The sequence below is a fragment of the Cyprinodon tularosa genome, unplaced genomic scaffold, assembly GCF_016077235.1.
Source record: "Cyprinodon tularosa strain WSP-4 unplaced genomic scaffold, ASM1607723v1 ctg164, whole genome shotgun sequence".
In the NCBI taxonomy this organism is placed as follows: domain Eukaryota; kingdom Metazoa; phylum Chordata; class Actinopteri; order Cyprinodontiformes; family Cyprinodontidae; genus Cyprinodon; species Cyprinodon tularosa.
Genome location: NW_024038475.1, coordinates 339871 through 358674, shown reverse-complemented (window position 1 = coordinate 358674; position 18804 = coordinate 339871). Strand labels below are relative to the sequence as shown.

At 42.3% G+C, this 18804-nt stretch overlaps 1 protein-coding gene across 1 annotated transcript in view; it reads left to right on the top strand.

Annotated features, from left to right (window-relative positions):
* niban1a (niban apoptosis regulator 1a) overlaps positions 1-18804 on the top strand; it is a 30869-nt gene that overhangs the window by 7081 nt on the left and 4984 nt on the right. Inside the window, exons 2-11 of the mRNA XM_038280768.1 lie at positions 1567-1697; positions 2310-2438; positions 2518-2632; positions 12973-13137; positions 13790-13905; positions 16211-16315; positions 16398-16560; positions 16642-16829; positions 18019-18165; positions 18244-18354. Of these exons, the coding sequence (XP_038136696.1) occupies positions 1567-1697; positions 2310-2438; positions 2518-2632; positions 12973-13137; positions 13790-13905; positions 16211-16315; positions 16398-16560; positions 16642-16829; positions 18019-18165; positions 18244-18354 (1370 nt within the window). The remainder of the gene's footprint in view (positions 1-1566; positions 1698-2309; positions 2439-2517; positions 2633-12972; positions 13138-13789; positions 13906-16210; positions 16316-16397; positions 16561-16641; positions 16830-18018; positions 18166-18243; positions 18355-18804) is intronic.

The following is an 18804-nucleotide window of genomic DNA, read 5'->3' as shown; positions in this document are numbered from 1 at the left end:
ACCTGTCAACAGGTGCAGAAGTCTGAACACTTCCTGAACATTACAGAAAACACCTGATTGCAATGATTACTGCTGAGTGTTGCTGTCATCATTTTCCTTTTTTTTTTATCATTTTTATTTATTTTACTGGAAGCTGGCTTTCTTTCTGCCTTTTATGGAAGGGTATGGAAACTTTCAAGCACATCTGTATCTGCTGCTGATTTATGGTTTTTATTTTTGGGGAGATTTTTGAAGCCAATTTTTTCTTCCTCCTCTCTAACGTCAGCTGAACAATAGGCCGTCTGTTGTATTCATCTATCTTTATTTACGTCTTTCTTGGGTCTCATCTTAATAGAAAAGCATGACAGTATTTTCAGGACATTGACGTTGGATGTTCTGGATTTCTCTGGAGTTTTATCAAAGTTATATGATTGCCTTCAGGCGTTTGAGGCTCTTCCAGAAACTCGGAGGCGGTTTGGTTTCTTAGATCCATCTTCAATAAGGAGGAACGTTTCCGTCTCCTCAACTGAAAGTCTGATGTTGATTCACCCTTTTAGAGCAGGACTCTGAGTAACAGGATGCTGATTCATTCCAAAGACGAGTCCTGAACTATGAGTCCGAGTCACGTTTTACTGACATCATCGCCCCCTGCTCTGCATAGGACGAACCTCCAAACATGCAGTCAGTTAAATATCTGTTTACAGTCTGAACCGGGCCAGGTGGGGGTGGGGGTTCTTTGTGGCTGCTGATTAGATCTCAGGCCGGTGGAAACATGTTCTGCTTTCTCACTTTGCTGACAGAAGTGGAAATTTACTATCTAGTGAATCAGAAATTAGGATATTTCAGCTCTGGAGGCCCAACAGGTTTTCTGGTTCAGAACCTGTTGGATCAGCTTCTTAAACAGTCCAACAGAATCCAAATGGTTCTGAAGCTTTATTTGGACTCTGATTGTTTAGTTTTTTTTGTGTCCAGAACCGAGGCGTTTTAGTGGCCCAGTCAAAGTCCGGAGTCTGAATGAATGCCTGCAAATTTAAATGAGCTGAAGCAACGGACCAGAACTTCTCCAGGTCCATAAGAGCTGCAGGGTTCTGTTGTTTGGATGAACTGGAAATCATTTCAGAACCAATTTATTATCAGTGTCGTGATTATATTCCTCTGACCTTTTTATTATCTGAATAGATTCAGATTTTTTTATTTATTCAAACCATGTTATATTTAGTAGTGGATCAGAAATGGGTTTTTATTAGTTATTCTGGATCCATTTGGTTCAGGCAGAATCATTTCTTTATCTTTTATTTTCTTTCAGGCCAAATAAAAAGCCAACAGATGGATTTTCCGTTTGCCTTAAACCAGGTCAGAAACGACTAGATTCTGGTCCGAATTAGACCAGAACTAAATGACCCAATGTGTCTGGTGTTTGAATAGGACCTCTCCAGCCTGCTTTCAGTCCTGATGTCCTCTTCCTGTCTCTCTCTCTGTCTGTAATGGGACCACAGGGATATCATCGGATCCCGCTGCCGATAATGGAAGCTTTTAGAGCATAATGGTTGCTTGTTTTCACTCTTCTTCTTGTGTTTGTCGCTGCAGGCCAGGTGGAAGCTGAGCTCAGGGAGTTCAGTCCGTACTACATGAAGCAGTTCACCGTGGCCCGGTTTGCTCAGGTGGAGGACGAACTGGAGCAGAACAAGGAGAAGATCACACAGCTGCTGAAGCAGAAGGTTGGTGGAACGACTCGGCAGGAAGGAGTCGGCCCTTAATGGATGGGATGGGAACCAGCGGATGAATAAATGATGAGGATAAATGGAAACAGGCTAGTTCTGATTCCATGGAGGTCTTCATCAGTGTTCGTGCTGTCAGCTCTCTGAAAGCTGCAGTCTGGCCTTTGACTAGGCCACATTGTGTTCTGATGGAGACCCAGTTTAGGCTTTTTGGTCTATTTAATGATTCAAGCGTCTCAATGAGCCCAAATCATCAGCCTCCTCTGCTGTGCCTAACAGCTGGTGGGAGGAGCTTATTGCTGTTGGCGTTCTTGAGAAGCTTCATCCAGAAGGAGATTTAGCCAAAGTCCTGCTGCCATTTTCTTTATAGAGTAGATGTCTCCTTCTTCAGTCCTTAAAGCAGATAGGTTCAGGGCCATGACCTTTGACCTGAGGCCTGTAGGGTCTGAGTTTGAGCTCCTGGCTCTTTGATGGTTTCTCTGAGATGCGTGCTCTTAATCTTTCGTTTTTGGGTGTTCTCAGTAAAACATTTTCAGAACTGACTTTCTGGCTGATTAGTCAGAGGGTCCATCAAAGCTTTGTGTTCCTTCTGACCCAGTCTGTCGCCCTCAGGAGGCTCCAGAAGAAGGCATGGTTCTCTATGAAGAAGGTCTGCTTTACTTTGATGAAAACAGGAAGTGGAGGGAGCGCTACGTCGTGGTGAGAGCCAACTACTGTCTGGAGTGTCATGAAAGCCTGCAGGTGAGTGAGAAACGGCCATCAGAATCCATCAGGAAGTTCTGCTCATTTGGTTCTGACTCGGTTCCCGCTCTGCCCTCAGTCTTTTGTGAAAGGAGTCCCTCCGATTTACAAGCTGCTGCCTACAGGGGGCACTGTTTTGACCACAGAGGAGCGGTACATGGAAATGGTGGACAGCTGTTACCCTGACGACAACAGTGAGTAGAACCACTCATCCATCACAATATGGTGCAATGTCTTCACTACTGAGTCATTTATTCACTTAAGAAATATATTTCTAAAAAACAACTTTTTGAACAATAAATAAAAATTAAATCCATTATTTTCTGATAGATTAAATGTCCTATTTTTGTCTTTGAGATCCACCAGAACACCCCCCTGCATAGTTTCTTTTCTGTAGACATCATCTGCTGACCTCAGCAGGGCTGTGGTGAACCTCAGGGGTTGAATGCTCGCCCCCTCCCCTTTAGTTTGGCTCATTTATCACCATGATGCAGACGGTCGGTTCTATGCTGATGACGGTCAGATAGGACTAGTTTCTTCACATTTATTGATGTATATTCAGACTCCTCACTGACGCTCCACATCTGTTCAGTCTTATGGCTTCAGTTGCTGACAGCCTCACATCAAGTCAGAGCTAAACCTCGTTTTAATCCACAAAATCTGGCTTGAATTTATTTCTGTTTGAGCTGATCGGAAAACTTACCAGTTAATTTAGTTTTCCTTTGAAACGTTTCTAAACTCTGAATATTTCTCCAAACTAAATGAAGTTTATGCTTTGCCTAACACCATATGTTTGGTGGCGAAACTGTAAAACAGCTTTCAGGCTTTTCTGGTGTGCCAAATGAGCCTCCAATCTATCAAATGTTAAAATTTGTGTTATATTTATTCATGTCTGAGGGCTTAAAAATACAAAAAAAGCTTGTCTTCCTCTAAAGGACCAGAGCATTGTTATTAGGGATGGAACGGTTTATGAAAACCGTCCGAACCGTTCGTTTCGACTGCCTCGGTTCGGTTCGCGTGTGTTGCGTTCGGTTCATGCGCTGCTCCTTTTTCTCATAGGCGAAGCGTTTACACTCCAGAAGAGCAGAAGGTGGCGGTACTGCGACCAAAGCCAACCACCAGTAGTAAACAAGAAGAAGAAGAAGAAGCAAAGCAGCATAGCCCGGTGTAGCAGAAAAAAATCAGTTGTTGTGGAGAATTGTATGGGTATGGCGAGTGGGAAAGAACAGGAGTTGGAAGACGCGCCAGCAGCACTTTATAGGTCTGCTGTATGGGAGCGCTTTGCATTTAGAGTGACCTACGATGACAGCGGAAAGAAAGTTGTGGATAAAAACAGTGTGCAAGCATTATGCAACACGTTTTGTTTATGCTAACAGCAACATGACCAACATGTCAGGCTAAAGCCGAAATCCCACATCCTCCGTCAGCGCTCCGCTCCGCTGCGCACCAGACCGCCTGCACAAAGCAAAGCCTACGGCCTCCGCTGTGGCTCTCTTTCTGAGTTCCTTTGAGATCGTAGAGGGCATGCGCGAGATGATTAAATTCAAAGCAGCAAAACATGCGGATCCAGGGTTTCCGCGGATCATTTAAAATAATTACAATTCATAATTTTTAATGGATTTTTTCATTAATTTTCTGGGATTTCGCGGTAATCAACATATACCGAACCCATGTGGGTTGGTGAGTGGGCCCCTGCTATTTAATTTTGGAGTGGGTTCTTATTTTGTTTTATTATCGTATTATTTTTTTTTGTGAATACTGCTTATCAAGACTTTGATGCAATAAACTGTGAGTTGCCTCTATCCACTATATAAAATAAAAATGCCATACCATTATTCAAGCTTTTTTTATTAAGTCAAATGGAATAAGAATTTTACAGATTAAATCAGACGCATAATACACACACAATATAATACAGATTATAACCAGTTGAGAAAGTGTTATACATCAAGAAAAAAAAAAAGGTCCCATAACAAATGTTCTTCCGCTGAGCAAGAAGTGGATCTAGTGGGAAAAGGAGGGAGAAGGAGGGACTTGAGGGACCTGTCTGGCCTGTCTATTTCCTCCCCTGCCCCTTGATCCAATCAGCCATTTGGAAACTGCCCTCTCCACATCCTTCCTGGTGATCTGGCTGGTTAAGGCGTTCTTCTTTAAAGCTCCTGCAGGAACATGAATATGTTATGGTTACTTCATGTGCCAACACAACTCTCAGCAAGGATTGTAAAGTCAACTATGTTGAAGTGATATTCACCCAAAACTGATCACTTTTATATCAATCACTCAAGGTTTAAATTGTAATTATGGGTTAAGTATCCCTTTACATTATTGACTTTACAAACCTGCAAATGTCAGAATGAACTGGGGAAAAGCAAAGAAAAAACAAAGATCAAAATTCAATGCCATCTGGCCATGGCTGTCACATTTTTTTGTAATATCTGGCTTTAATAACCCAATAACCATTACAAACCAAGTGATAATAAAAACAAAATTTACATTACTGAACTGAAGGGAGAGTCAAACTGGGTCCTTTTTAAACATAAACTTAAAGACTTTTTATTGAGAGGTCAGTCATGTGAACATTAATAACCTAACTGACCTGATTTTATTTCTGTGATGTTTTAATGTGTTATTTGCTCTGTTGTTCTTGTGTACAGTCACTGTGTTTGTGTAAAAGCCTAACTGGGGACAGACATTGAGAATTAGCCTTAGCTAAAATGTTGTAGTGTGTGACATGATGCATGAAACATACTTGTCCCTATCAAATAAACGAATAAATAAATAAATAATTTTTTTTCATAAGAACGGATAACTGAAAGATCTGTGCAAGAAAATCTTGAAAACATTTACTTTTCCGATAACATTTCTGGAGCACCTCTTTTAAGGGGACATTTATGTCCTTGAGGTGAGCGTATTATTGCACCTTAGAAAATCCCAATTACATTAAATTAAGCTTTCTAGCCAAAAATGCCATTTCAAGTCATACAGTAATAACCATAGCCAATAAATGAGTATAAATTTCTCTCGACAAAAGTTACTGTATTACAGTTATAATCCATTATGCACTTACCAAATATGACTTCAAACAGCTTTAAAGTCCTGAACTCCCGCTTTCCATTCCGGTCCACAAAGTTATACTGTCTGAAAAGGTCATGGTCCATGATGAAGACCATCATACGTCTTGTGGCCTCATCCACAGTGCTCCCTCCAATGTCTGCCACTGCTGTGACCTAAGGGGGAACAAAGTCAGTACAAAGTAAAATCTTTGTTTTTTTTTTGCAGCTTCTTATGGCTCGCTTTTATTGACAGTAAACTGACAGGAAATAGATTAATGTATAATTGTTAAGTATTTCAACAATTAATCGATTTTTTGCTATAGTAATAAAATGTTAAAACATTTTGAAATATGTTGGTGCTTCTCAAATCTCTTGTTCTGTCCACAAAACAAAGAGATACTCGGTTTATGGCCAACAAAGAGGAACGAAATGTTCTTATTTAGGAAGCTGAAATAATAGAATTAGGATTTTTTGGCTTTAAGAAAGCTATAAGTGCCAATTAATAGAATTATTGATTACTGTTCAATTTATTGATGATTTGTTTCAGATCAGATCAGATTTACTGCCAGCCCCCCAAATAAAACTGAATGAAATTTCACTATAGACTTTACATACATACCAGTTCAGACATGAAGCTTGGGTCAGACAGTTTTTCCTCCATTACCTCGACCTCCCCTACTGTCTTTAGGGGGAAACTATCTGGGATGACAGAAAGGGTGTCACCACTGTTGCCACGCTGTGCCATAGTTTGTAGCATCCTTCCATGAACTCTTAGGGTTTCTTTGACTTCCTCAAGGACTTTCAGGATGTGAAAAAGGACATTGTCATAAAAAACATCAGTGGAATTTCCGTCTTCATGATTACTTGATAAATTGTCATCGCAAGCATCGTAGAAAGTGTCCATGGAATCTGTTCTCAGAATTAACTGCCAACAAATCAGTCGGCTCCTTTTCGTGCATAAGATAATGCTCCTCCACTTTTGCCAATATTTGCCTTTGTGTTCTTTCTGAATGATTACTTGATAAATTGTCCTCGCAAGCATCAGAAGTGTCCATGGAATCCATTTTCTCAGAATTATCTGCCGACAAAGCCATAGACTCCTTTTCGAGCACAAGCAAATGTTCCTTCACTTTTGCCAATATTTTCCTCCTTTTTGTTCTTTCTGAAGTCTCCATGATTTCTAAGAAAAAAAAATGTTTTAGGTTTCAGCTATGATAAACACAGGATGACAAACTCCAGCCAACAACCGCAAATGATTTGGTTAGAAAATGTGTTTCTGTGGTTAATCACAGATCTAAGTCCATGTTAAGTGAAGCTAGATTTGTTTTGAGTATATTGCATCACAGCGGTGACTAGACTAATTTGTGCATTATAAGGTGGAGGGATTTCAGCTGGTTATATGCACTGCACCGTCACTTATTTAAGACCCAAAAAGCGACTTCACTTTCAGAAACAAACCCAAAGAACAGCAACGCGCAAATAGAGAAGGAAAAAAAAGTACAACTCAAAGTTGTATGAGTCAGGCTTGGAAACAGTAAGCGCGGGTCACTGGAACTACCACGTCTAGGGAAAAGAAACAAAAAGTCCAGAGAACGCGGCGTGGTCTATTCACGGCCCTTTTAACTTTCAGTCACATACCTACTGCGAAAAAAAAAAAACACTAAACAGCCCAAGTAGCTATGGTCTAATAGTGCAAGTCCAGCTCTGATTCCCTTAAGACGGTAGAATGTGCCGCAGAGCCGAAGCTCCGAGCCGACGGCGGTAGCAGTTGGCGCGGCCTAGCCCTCAACAACGTTGCGGTCTCAAACCTGTAGCATTCTCTAAACTATGCCTGCAGCAGACACTTTAAACTAGTGATGTTATGAGATGAGCCGAGGCTTCGAGGTGTGTGTCGAGTAATGGAGGGGGCGTTTCCCCGAAGCGCGTGTCAAGGCGTGATTCATTTAGAGGCTGGGCCAAAATTAATGATGTCCGAGGCCTCACTACCGTGATACCACGTGACCGCTTCGGGAAGTGGTTCGGGAAGCGCAAGAATTTTGACAGGCATCTAAACAGCCTTAGTGTTCAGTCAAGATGTGGGAGTTTGGAGGAGAGCTGCTGTCAGCTGGATAAAGTTTGGATAGATTCTAAGAATAGATTGGTTGTTTTTTCAACCAATCTAGTTGCTTAAAACTAATTTGGTTTGAATAAACAATGTAATGATCAAAATTTGAGCAAACCACCGGACAAAGTCAGTGTTAACACGTTGCTGTTAAGTAGTATTTTCTCCCCCTATGATAATCTGCATATGTGGCGTCAGCTGTAAGAGACAGGCTCTCACTCTAGAAGTTAATGGTTCAAGACCTGCCTTTAACTTTTGAAATTTACGATTAAACTGGTTGATGAGACTAATTTGCATTATTTTGCCTGAGTAAAAATATACAGGTGCTGGTCATAAAATTAGAATATCATGAAAAAGTAGATTGATTTCAGTAATTCCATTTAAAAAGTGAAACTTGTATATTATATTCATACATTACATACAAACTCATATATTTCAGATGTTTATTTTGTTTAATTTTGATGATTACAAATGACAACAAATGAAAATCTCAAATTCATCATATCAGAAAATTAGAATATTGTGAAAAGGTTCAAAATTGATGGCCCCTGGTGCCACACTCTAATCAGCTAATTAACTCAAACCACCTGCAAAAGCCTTTAAATGGTCTTTCAGTCTAGTTCTATAGGCTACACAATCATGGGGAAGACTGCTGACTTGACAGTTGTCCAAAAGACGACCATCGACACCTTGCACAAGGAGGGCAAGACACAAAAGGTCATCGCTAAAGAGGCTGGCTGTTCACAGAGCTCAGTGTCCAAGCACATTAATAGAGAGGCGAAGGGAAGGAAAAGATGTGGTCGAAAAAAGTGTACAAGCAAGAGAGATAACCGCACCCTGGAGAGGATTGTGAAACAAAACCCATTCAAAAATGTGGGGGAGATTCACAAAGAGTGGACTGCAGCTGGAGTGAGTGCTTCAAGAACCACCACACACAGACGTATGAAAGACATGGGTTTCTGCTGTCGCATTCCTTGTGTCAAGCCACTCTTGAACCACAGACAGCGTCAGAGGCGTCTAAAGAGAAACAGGACTGGACTGCTGGTGAGTGGTCCAAAGTCATGTTCTCTGATGAAAGTAAATTTTGCATTTCCTTTGGAAATCAAGGTCCCAGAGTCTGGAGGAAAAGAAGAGAGGCACTTCATCCACGTTGCTTGAAGTCCAGTGTAAAGTTTCCACAGTCAGTGATGGTTTGGGGTGCCATGTCATCTGCTGGTGTTGGTCCATTGTGTTTTCTGAGGTCCAGGGTCAACGCAGCCACATACCAGGAAGTTTTAGAGCACTTCATGCTTCCTGCAGCTGACCAACTTTTTGGAGATGCAGATTTCATTTTCCAACAGGACTTGGCACCTGCACACAGTGCCAAAGCTACCAGTACCTGGTTGAAGGACCATGGTATCCCTGTTCTTAATTGGCCAGCAAACTCTCCTGACCTTAACCCCATAGAAAATCTATGGGGTATTGTGAAGAAGAAGATGCAATACACCAGACCCAACAATTCAGAAGAGCTAAAAGCCACTATTAGAGCAACCTGGGCTATCATAACACCTGAGCAGTGCCACAGACTGATCGACTCCATGCCACGCCGCATTGCTGCAGTAATACAGGCCAAAGGAGGCCCAACTAAATACTGAGTGCTGTACATGCTCATACTTTTCATGTTCATACTTTTCAGTTGGCCAACATTTCTATAAATCCTTTGTTTTTATTGGTCTTCAGTAATATTCTAATTTTCTGATATGATGAATTTGAGATTTTCATTTGTTGTCATTTGTAATCATCAAAATTAAACAAAATAAACATCTGAAATATATGAGTTTGTATGTAATGTATGAATATAATATACAAGTTTCACTTTTTAAATGGAATTACTGAAATCAATCTACTTTTTCATGATATTCTAATTTTATGACCAGCACCTGTAGATTGGGTAAATTAGGTCGGTTTAGTCAAAAGATTGGTTGAACACAACTCCCAACCTGATTAGAAATAAAAATTGTGGAAAAACTATCATGTTTGAATAAAAATGACTAACGCCTTTCATTTTTCTCATCATTGCTCATCAAAGTAAATTCCCTCTGGGATTATTAAAGTATTTCTGATTCTGATTGCCCAGTTTTACCCAATTTGCACAAACACTTTCACTGTCTGCTTGAGTTTGTTTAACTAAAATGGCAGAAAAACTGTGCACCTTAAATGATTGTTCTAAGAAATTTTACACTTCAAAAAATTACAAAAGATTTTATTATACACACCAACCATTAACAATTTCAAGGGAACTTTAAAGGGGAAAAAAAGAAATATAGATTTTATTACAAACTGTAGTTCTGCTGTCCACCAGTTGTGATGACATGTTCACATGAAGCCTCATGAACTGTGGGGATTGTTGAAGCTATTTGGCCAAACGGTTCAATGCCTCATGAGGCTTCATCTCACCATCACTAGCATTCTCTAAACTATGCCTGCAGCAGACACTTTAAACCTAGCTCCTACACTCTTTATAGTTACTTTCCGAAAAACAGTATTTATTAGATGTAGAAGTATATTCTTACCTGTATGTCGTCCGAAGGATACTGTCTCCGCTGCAAAGATAAAGAAAAACGTCCCTCCAATGGCGCCGAAATAAGAGGGCGTTTCTCAATTCACGAGAACGTGAGTACGTACTCGCGTTCTCGTCAAGTCCGTTCTTGGCGAGAACGCAGGAAGATCGGACTTGACAAGAACGCGAGCACGCAAGCACGTATGTGTATTGGAGCAGAAGCGTACTCGTGACGTCATCACAGGCAACGTTGTTTAGCATTTCTTTAACAGTCAAAACTATTTATTCCCTACACAAAACATTTTGAAAACAATATTTTTAATTTCTAAAGCTTAAAAAACATTTAAAAAAATTACCGAACCGCAAAAAAACGCCATCAGAACGAGCGGTAGTTCACACATAACTAGACCGAGAAAAGTGCACTACAGACGGGGTAAATTTAGCCCTGGCTGCGGTTACCCTCGGAGGTCTGCTGGTCACTCTGGTCCGCTCAACGTCGGACTTTTTTTTTAAATTTTGCACTAACTCTGTAAACAGACCACACAGGGAGGCTTAAATGTATAATGTTATCGCGTCAAACGATTTCAAAACATTCTTTTGAAGAACAACAGCAGCAGAAAAGGGAATGTTTAACTTAACACTGTGAGCGCTGTCTTGAATCAAGCTGCGGCCGCGGGGCATTCTGGGGAAGCGGTCAGTCTGAAGAACGCACAAGTCTGCTCTGATGTATGCTCGATAAAGAGGGCGGGGTGAGAACAACATCCGGGGATTTGTTGTGTTCTCGATCTGGCGTTCTTGAGAATTGGAACGGTACCCGGGCTGAGGCTGATGACGTGTCACGAGTACACGAGCACACGAGAACGCTCAAGAACACATATTGAGAAATGGCCAGAGTTAAATAGGCTATGTGCACAGATGGCCCCCGTTAACTTCCGGCTAAGCGTGGTGTCGGAATCCACTTCCGGTTGAAATAGAACTGTTTTGTTAGCAAGACTACTGTATGATCCTGGACGCTACAAGGTTTAGTTCTGTTTCAGACCATTTTCGTATTTGTTTAGTTAGCTTGGGTGATTTTCAAGATACTTATTTAGTTGTGAAATTATTAAAATATGAACATTATAAACGCTCCCCTGTTTCGTGTTCACTGCCCCCTAGTGACTGAATTGAGAATTGTGGTAATTTATTTTTCCCCTTCTAAAGTTTGTTAATAAAGGCCACAATAAATGAAATACTAAATTCTTAGCATCCTTTGTTTACAAGACATCGTAGCAAAACATAATTTTTTTAAAAAGCTCTTAAAAGCTAGTTAATCCACAGCGTGGTGATGTTAGAACAGAATTAACTAAATGAAGAGTGTATAATCATTAAGCTATACATCAAATAATAAAATAACTAAGCACATACTATTTGGTTTTAGATTAATTCCAGTGTATCAGTATGAAAGTAGAATTCACCTGTGTGAAAACAATAAAGGAAGAGACATTAAAAACTTTTAGAATATGAAATACTGATCAGGGCCGGTTTATTATGAAACATATTGATCTGTCATCTCAGTAAAATTTTGAGATCTAAATTTTCAGCCGCTTCACTGAAAGGGGGGTTGTGAAGTGATTTAAATTACAATTATTTAAATGATTTATAAATGTATCATTTAGGTAGGCTGGATTAGTGTGGGATTAAAGACTTTTACTTCTTAAAAATAAATAAGTAAAATAGCATAAAAAAGGAGACCTTTCAGTGGCTGTTATATAACATGTCGATTTGACCATTTTGAATTTGTAAACCGTGCCCAGCTGGAGCCCACCTATTGCCCATGCTTGGTCTACTGCCCACATGGGTCCCAGCAACAGAGCCCACCCTGAGCCCAAGCCCAGCTGAAGCCCATCTAGCCCAAGTGAGGACCATATGGGCCCCACCTGGATGTTTGCTGGGCAGAAACCGTGAACCAAACCGAACCGTGGATTTTGTGTACCGTTCCACCCCTAATTGTTATGATTTGCTTATTTGGTTCCTTCATTGTGCTCTAAAGAACAAGGAAACACATTTGGAAACGGTTTGATCTGTTTTCCCCATTGAATGATTCGGATCGCATTCGCTGAGAAGAACCAGAAGACAGACCCATATTTGACTTGGTGTTTCAGACCCCTAATTTAGCTGCTTTCTGCCTTTGAAGCATCAGTTTAAGTTTAGTCTTAAAAATCTCAAAGGAAGGTTTGATTTGGACCCTGATCTGTATTTGCAGCCCTGTTGGTGTTGAAGATCTATCCATAATAAACCATCTGAAGTCGTCCTGCCAGTTTCTGCAGACGTCTGTGTGGAAACATCTGGAACATGAGAGCAGAGCAGATCTGCTGAAATGAAACCATAAACCAGCTCTGCATCATCTTCTTATTTCATCAAAGTGTTGGTTATAATTAAAGTTAAAAGCTAAATTATTATGTTTCCAGTTCTTTATTTTTTGGGAGCTTTAGAAGATAAAAGTGTCATCAGAGCCAGTCTGGCTGCATGTTTTCTCTGTGGAGGCGCCTGAACTCGTCTTCTTCTGTTTGTAAAATGAGCGTGACCAATGGTGGCTGGGTGGTGAAATAGTTCCACTCTGAGATCAGCAGCTTTCTGAATCCAACACTTTGCTCGATGAAAAACTGTCATCAGTTAAGTTGACAGAATGAAGTTAATTTAAAAGAATGAAGTTAGTTTTAAATCCTTTTCTTCAAATAATCCACTGTTGTAGCTTCATGAAGCCAGACAGGAAACAAAGGGAGATTACTGACGAGTTTTGGTTGAGCTGGATGTGGATGTTCATCAGGAGTCTAACGCGGCGCCTTTCTTCTTCTACTCCAGGTGTAAAGGAGGAGTTTGCTCCTCCTCTGTCAGGGATGCCGGGGCAGTTCCCGGTTTACCTCCGCCTGCCCTACAGGAGGGATTCCTACTTCTGCTTCAGGCAGCAGGCCAAGCAGACGGCCTTCCTCTCCATCCTATCGGACTGCATCAAGCACCAGAACCAAGGTGGGAAACTCTGACTGATGAAGGTGTGCTCCTCTTACTCACTAACTCGGTGAAAACAAAGAATGGGATAAAGCAGATAATTAAAAAGGTCTGAAGCAGCTCTTATTAGTTGATGTATCTTCAGTCATGAATCCATCTGAACAGAACCAGAACCTGGTACCAAACATCTGCAGAAGCAAAGCAAATCAGAAAACACTCCTTCTGATTTGATTTGATTTGATTTGAAACCTGACACCAGATCTTTTAGTTTTTATATGGTTTCAGAGTAAATCTACACATCTGGACTCATTTAAGCTCTGGAGTTGATCCAGATGTGTTTACATGAGTAACAATGAGGTCATCCTCAGGCAGGCTGGATGTTTTCTTCCTTTAAGTATCAGAGATGGATCCAGGAAGCTGCTGAACATCTACAGGTTTCCCGGTGAGGAAGCTGAAACCAGATGTTTCCACCTCCGTCTCTCCTCACTGAGCTGCAGGAACCGTTTCAGATTGTCTGCAGTTTGCTGCTCAGCCGAAGGTTAAATGGCTTTCCTCCAGTTGCCATGGTGACAGGCTCATCCGAGCACCTTGGAAACCTGTGTTTGATGCTCCCACAGAGTGTTTGGTGGTGAAGGACACCACAGACTCACCTGATTGTGCTTCTCATCCTCAGACTTCCTGAAGAAGAAGACGTGTGAAGTCCAGGCCTTCCTGAAGGCCATCCAGCTCTACCGACAGGACCGAGACAAATACCAGGTGTGGGACATGCTGATCGGGAGCGACGTCAGGGTAGGTCCTCCTCCAGAAGTCTCCCTGTTGTTCTGACCCTGAAGCCGGGCTTTCTCCCCATCAGTCCCCTTAGATCCCAGACGTCTGGTACCTGAGAGGCCTAATTAGGGTTAATGTCTGCGGTTCTTCTTCCGGAGTATTCTGTCAGATTGGTTCTGAGGCGGGTTTAAAGTTCATCATGTAGTCTGTGGGTTCCTCAGAGTTCTGTTCTACGCTTTCATTCAGTATCCAGATGTGTGCTCTAGGATGTGTATGTGTGTAGGTCATTTCAGGGTCGGGCCGATGCAGATTGATCTGATATCAGACTGATCTCAAACATTAAGCAATAAAAATGACATTTGGGTTGATTCTGATATGGGTTCCATCTACGGGCCAGACAATGCTTTGTTTCACCAGCTCATGTTCAGTCAGGCTCTGCTTCCAAGGTTCTGACCCGAAGCAGAACAACTGTTCATTTTAAACCATCTTGGTGCCGGTCTGTACAGAACCGGTCAGTCTTTGGACTTGACATGTTCCAGAGCTGCTGCACTGCAAAAAATATAAATCTCAATAAGTTATTTTTTCTTAAAATAAGTGTGTTTTTCCTTGATTTGAGGAGATAAGTAAGACACTTTGCCAATGGAACAAGACAATTTCCTTTTAAAATAAGAAAAAACTATTTTATCGTCTTATTTCAAGTAAATATTATCTAAATATCTTATTTTAAGAGTGAAAATACTCATTCCATTGGCAAATCATCTTATTTACCTGCTCAAATTAAGGCTAAATATACTTAATTTAAGCCATTTTTTACTTATTTCTGGATTGTTTTTGCAGTGTGATTATAAATGTAATATTTTACTTTAAATTCCATATTGCGTTTTTTATTTGAAGCTTAAATAGTTTTATTTTTTTAATGTATTTTTTGTTTTGTTTTTAATTCTGTTACTTTTTTTGGACCTTTTGTTTCACTGATAACGTTTCCTACAGATGAATCTGTTTGTCTTTTAGTTTTTAAGTTTATAAGTTTTTAACTTTTCCAGCAGATCGGTCGTTTTTATCCATCAATATTTGAAGGAAAACCTTCTGTCTGCTTCTAGAGCACCAGAGCCGTTTATCTCAGTCTTACTAAATAAAAATCGTTTAAAATCTGAAAAGTTAATCGACCCTTTCATAAAAAACAACCTGCTAATTTGGTAAATATTTGCTGCATTTCGATCAAAAGGTCCCGAGTAACACAGGATGCAGACTCAGATCCAGAGGAAGTTCTGATCAGAATAATGTCTGAGTCCCTGGAGGAGATCAGCTCTCCTCTATTCTTTGTTACCTTTTTCCCCCTCGGCTGCGTTTCCCTCTAAAGCGGGACAGGAACCCGCCCACGCGCTGCTCTGGGAGCGCTCCATTGTGTCTGCTGTTGTTGTTTGTTTGCTCTCAGGAAGCTGAGCTTACCGCCTGCAGAGCGGATCGGCAGAACTCCTGCTTCCTGTTGCCAACAAACAGGCGCAGCTCATAGTTTGAATATGAGGCAGCAGTTCAGTCACAGCTGAGAAATGACTGGAATGACTGGGTGTCGGTTTTCAGGCCACACCTCTATCAGAACATGGACCCTGAGCTCATTGTTCAGCTGCACCTGTTTGTTCTGAGATGACTTGGTTTGAATCTGCTTCTTGTGGGCAGAGAGGAACATCTGACCACCTTGATCTAGCTGCTTCTCCTGGTCCGGTCCTGTCAAGGACAGAACAGAAATTTTCTTTATAATTAACAATGTTTGATCCATTAAACTGGGGTTCTTAAAGTAGGGGTCCCCCGGGGGGTCCTGGCCCCCACTTTGGGAATCCCTGCGTTCTACAATCAGTTTGGATCAGTGTCTGGGTTATCCAATTAAAACCTCTAGCTGGTTCCTGCTGGAGAGGCTGATGTACCTCAACTTCCATCTTCATTATTCTGTCCCACAGCATGATGCTGCCACTGCCGTGGAGCGCTGCTTGGGTTTGAAAACCCTTATTTCCAACATCTCCTAATATTTAGTCTCGCAGCCCAGCAGTACCAGCCAGAGCTGCTGGGCTGTTGTTGGACAGAGTAGATGTGGACCTCAGAGGTTCCTGAACTGTGGAATAATGGAGGATGGACCTTTTTTCCTTAACAATTGTGAAGAATTTGAATTTTTTATTTAAAAAGTTCTGACCTCTCCACCTTCATCTGAGGGGAACCGCCTGGACCAAGTGATAAACATGTGACTAACCTCTGGAGCTCTTTGAAAGGATGAAACTGGTACCTTCTAAGCGGGTTGACTGGACTCTAACCTTCTGAATGGTTCTGGTTCCAGGTGATGGCCAATATGGTGATGGAGAAGCTGTTGCCGTCGCTGAGCAAAGACCTGCTGCCTCGCCTTAAAGCCAAGAAGACGGAGAAGAAGAAGGTCTGGTTCTCGGTGAGTCCGTTCACAACCTGTAATCAGAACCGGTGGGTTGAACAATCAGAACCTTTCTGAGCTTTAAACGGACTCTCCTCAGACGATTGAGGCGGCCTACTTCCTGGTCCAGGAGAGGCTGTTGGAGGGACTGTCGGCTCTGAAGGAGGAGTGCAGGACGTCGGCCCAGCAGCTGGATGTTCTGATGAGGTCCGACATGGACCAGATCCTTAACACCAGACGGCAGCTGGAGGATAAGGTCCGAGGTAACGGAACCATCTGTGGAGCAGCAGGAAGGTCTGAGTGGTGCTGCAGGCTCGGTTCTGATCCATTTCTCATTGTTCCAGCCAAGGTGTCGGAGCCTGCAGAGCAGCTGTGTTCCGAGTCCGTCCAACCCTTTCTAGGCTCTATGCTGGAGGAGCTGATGGATCCCATCAGCGCAGGTTTTCTGGAGGGGCAGCAGCTGATTGAAACCAAAATGGACCAGGTGTGCGAGGATGTCCAGAGCGGAGTGGACAACGAGGCGCTGAAAAAGGTTGGCTTTGTTCTGGAAAAACTGGACCCTGAGCTGGTCCAGATCATCCTCTAAGTACAGATCCAGTCTGAACTAGGGCTGGGTATTGTTAAAAAAATTTCGGTTCCGGTACCAATACCGATACCTTCACTTCGATACCGGTTCCTGAACGATACTTTTTTCGATACCAGTTTTATAATATCAATTCGAAAAAAAAGAAAATTACACAACATAAAAAAGTACAAATCTTGAGTTTTATTTTAAGCTCTGTTTTTCCATTTACATTTTTCCTCTTACATAAAAAAATAAATAATTCAGTGTCTAATATTCACTGTTACATTGTGAGGACCTTTTTACTTAGCAGTTTTCCTTTAGAAAAATTACCATGTCTGACAAACAAGCCCGTTGAATGGGATCCTACTGACAGCGCACCGCTGGTATGGGGGGTCTGAGCGGCTCCGACAGAAATATTGAAGGCAGGATGAACTGACTGCACTGATTACGTTTTCAGGTGGATTTTCCCACTTAAAAAAATAATAAAACTACTTTATTCCCACTGATCACAGCAAATATAGCTGCAAGGCAAATAAAGGATAGAGTAGCTCCGCCCAACGTGCGTCTGACCCACTTTGCGACCGCGCAGCCAGAGCAGCAAAGCTGCTTCAGCCGCGCGTCAGAAGCTGGTACAAGCAGCAAAAAAGGAAGCAGCAGACGTGATTTTGCTTCTCCTGCTGCGTCCAGTTTGAAAGCAGCATGATTCACTCCGCTCTGGCTTTGCTCTGCCCACGGGCTGCTGAGAGGAGGATGGTCGCGCTGGCTGCGGTCCGCTCTTCTTGCAGTCAAACACAGAGCGACTTTCTGCTCTTAAATTATTTCCGTGCACGATGTATTGCATTGTGCACTATTAGCATCAGTCTTAATAAAGTGAAGCCGCACTTTTGACCTGGGGGGCATTTTAAAGGGGTTCCGCGACGCTGCAACCAGTTCACAAAAGATACACATGAACCCTGGCTGTAGGCGTGACCACCTGTGTATTTTTCCTGGATGACGCAATCACCTTAAGTGTTCCAGCCAATCACCGAAACTTGGTACCGAAAGACGAGGCATGTTTCGATACTCTGTAGAACCGAAGCATTTCGGTCGGTACCATAAAAGTACCGAAGTTCGGTACCCAGCCCTAGTCTGAACCAAGGTTCTTGTCCTTCCTCAGGCGCTGGCTGAGATGGCCCGACCCAACCTGCTGAGCTGCTACCACCAGATCAACAGTGTGCAGGACAGACTCCAGAACCTGCAGGAGAGGTTTGGGTTCTGCACCAGCACAGCCGTGATCCACAGAGCTCAGATTGACCTGCAGCAGGTAGTACCTGGTACTCCTCCCACAGTTCTACATGTTTGAGAAAATCCAGTTCTGATGAGGTTCTGTTGGTCTGTCCAGCTGGTGGAGAACGCGGCATACACCTTCGAGCTGATGTTGAAGAAAGCCGTGGAGGAAAACCCGGAGACGGCTGGCACCGCTGTGGAGAAGGCCAAACACCGGGTTCTGAAGGTCAGTCCCTCTGTCACAGAATCAGGGCTGGACTTTGACATGACCACTTCCTCTCAGCTGATCTCTGTGTGGTTCTGGGTCAGTGTTCTGTTGACAACCGGGTTTGGACCCACCCAGCTGCAGCTGTCAGACATGGTATCATATAGTGAGGGAGAACCCACATTATCATGTGTCCACCACCGTGCTTTAAAGCTTATGCTGGACTTGGTGCTGGTCTACTGTGTTCTGGTTCTGTTGAGTCTGACCTGATACCTCTGCTCTCGTCTCCTCTGTCAGAGGACAGCGTCCTGCAGCCATCTTTGTTTACACAGAGAATGTTTCTGGCTCATGGTCCTGGCCTTTGTGTGGAACTGTTGGGTTTCTGTTCTGTTCTAACGTTAAACTGGACCTTCGGGAACCGTCTGAGATGTTGGTCTTCAACAGCAGCAGCTTCTCTGAGCTTATTCCTGT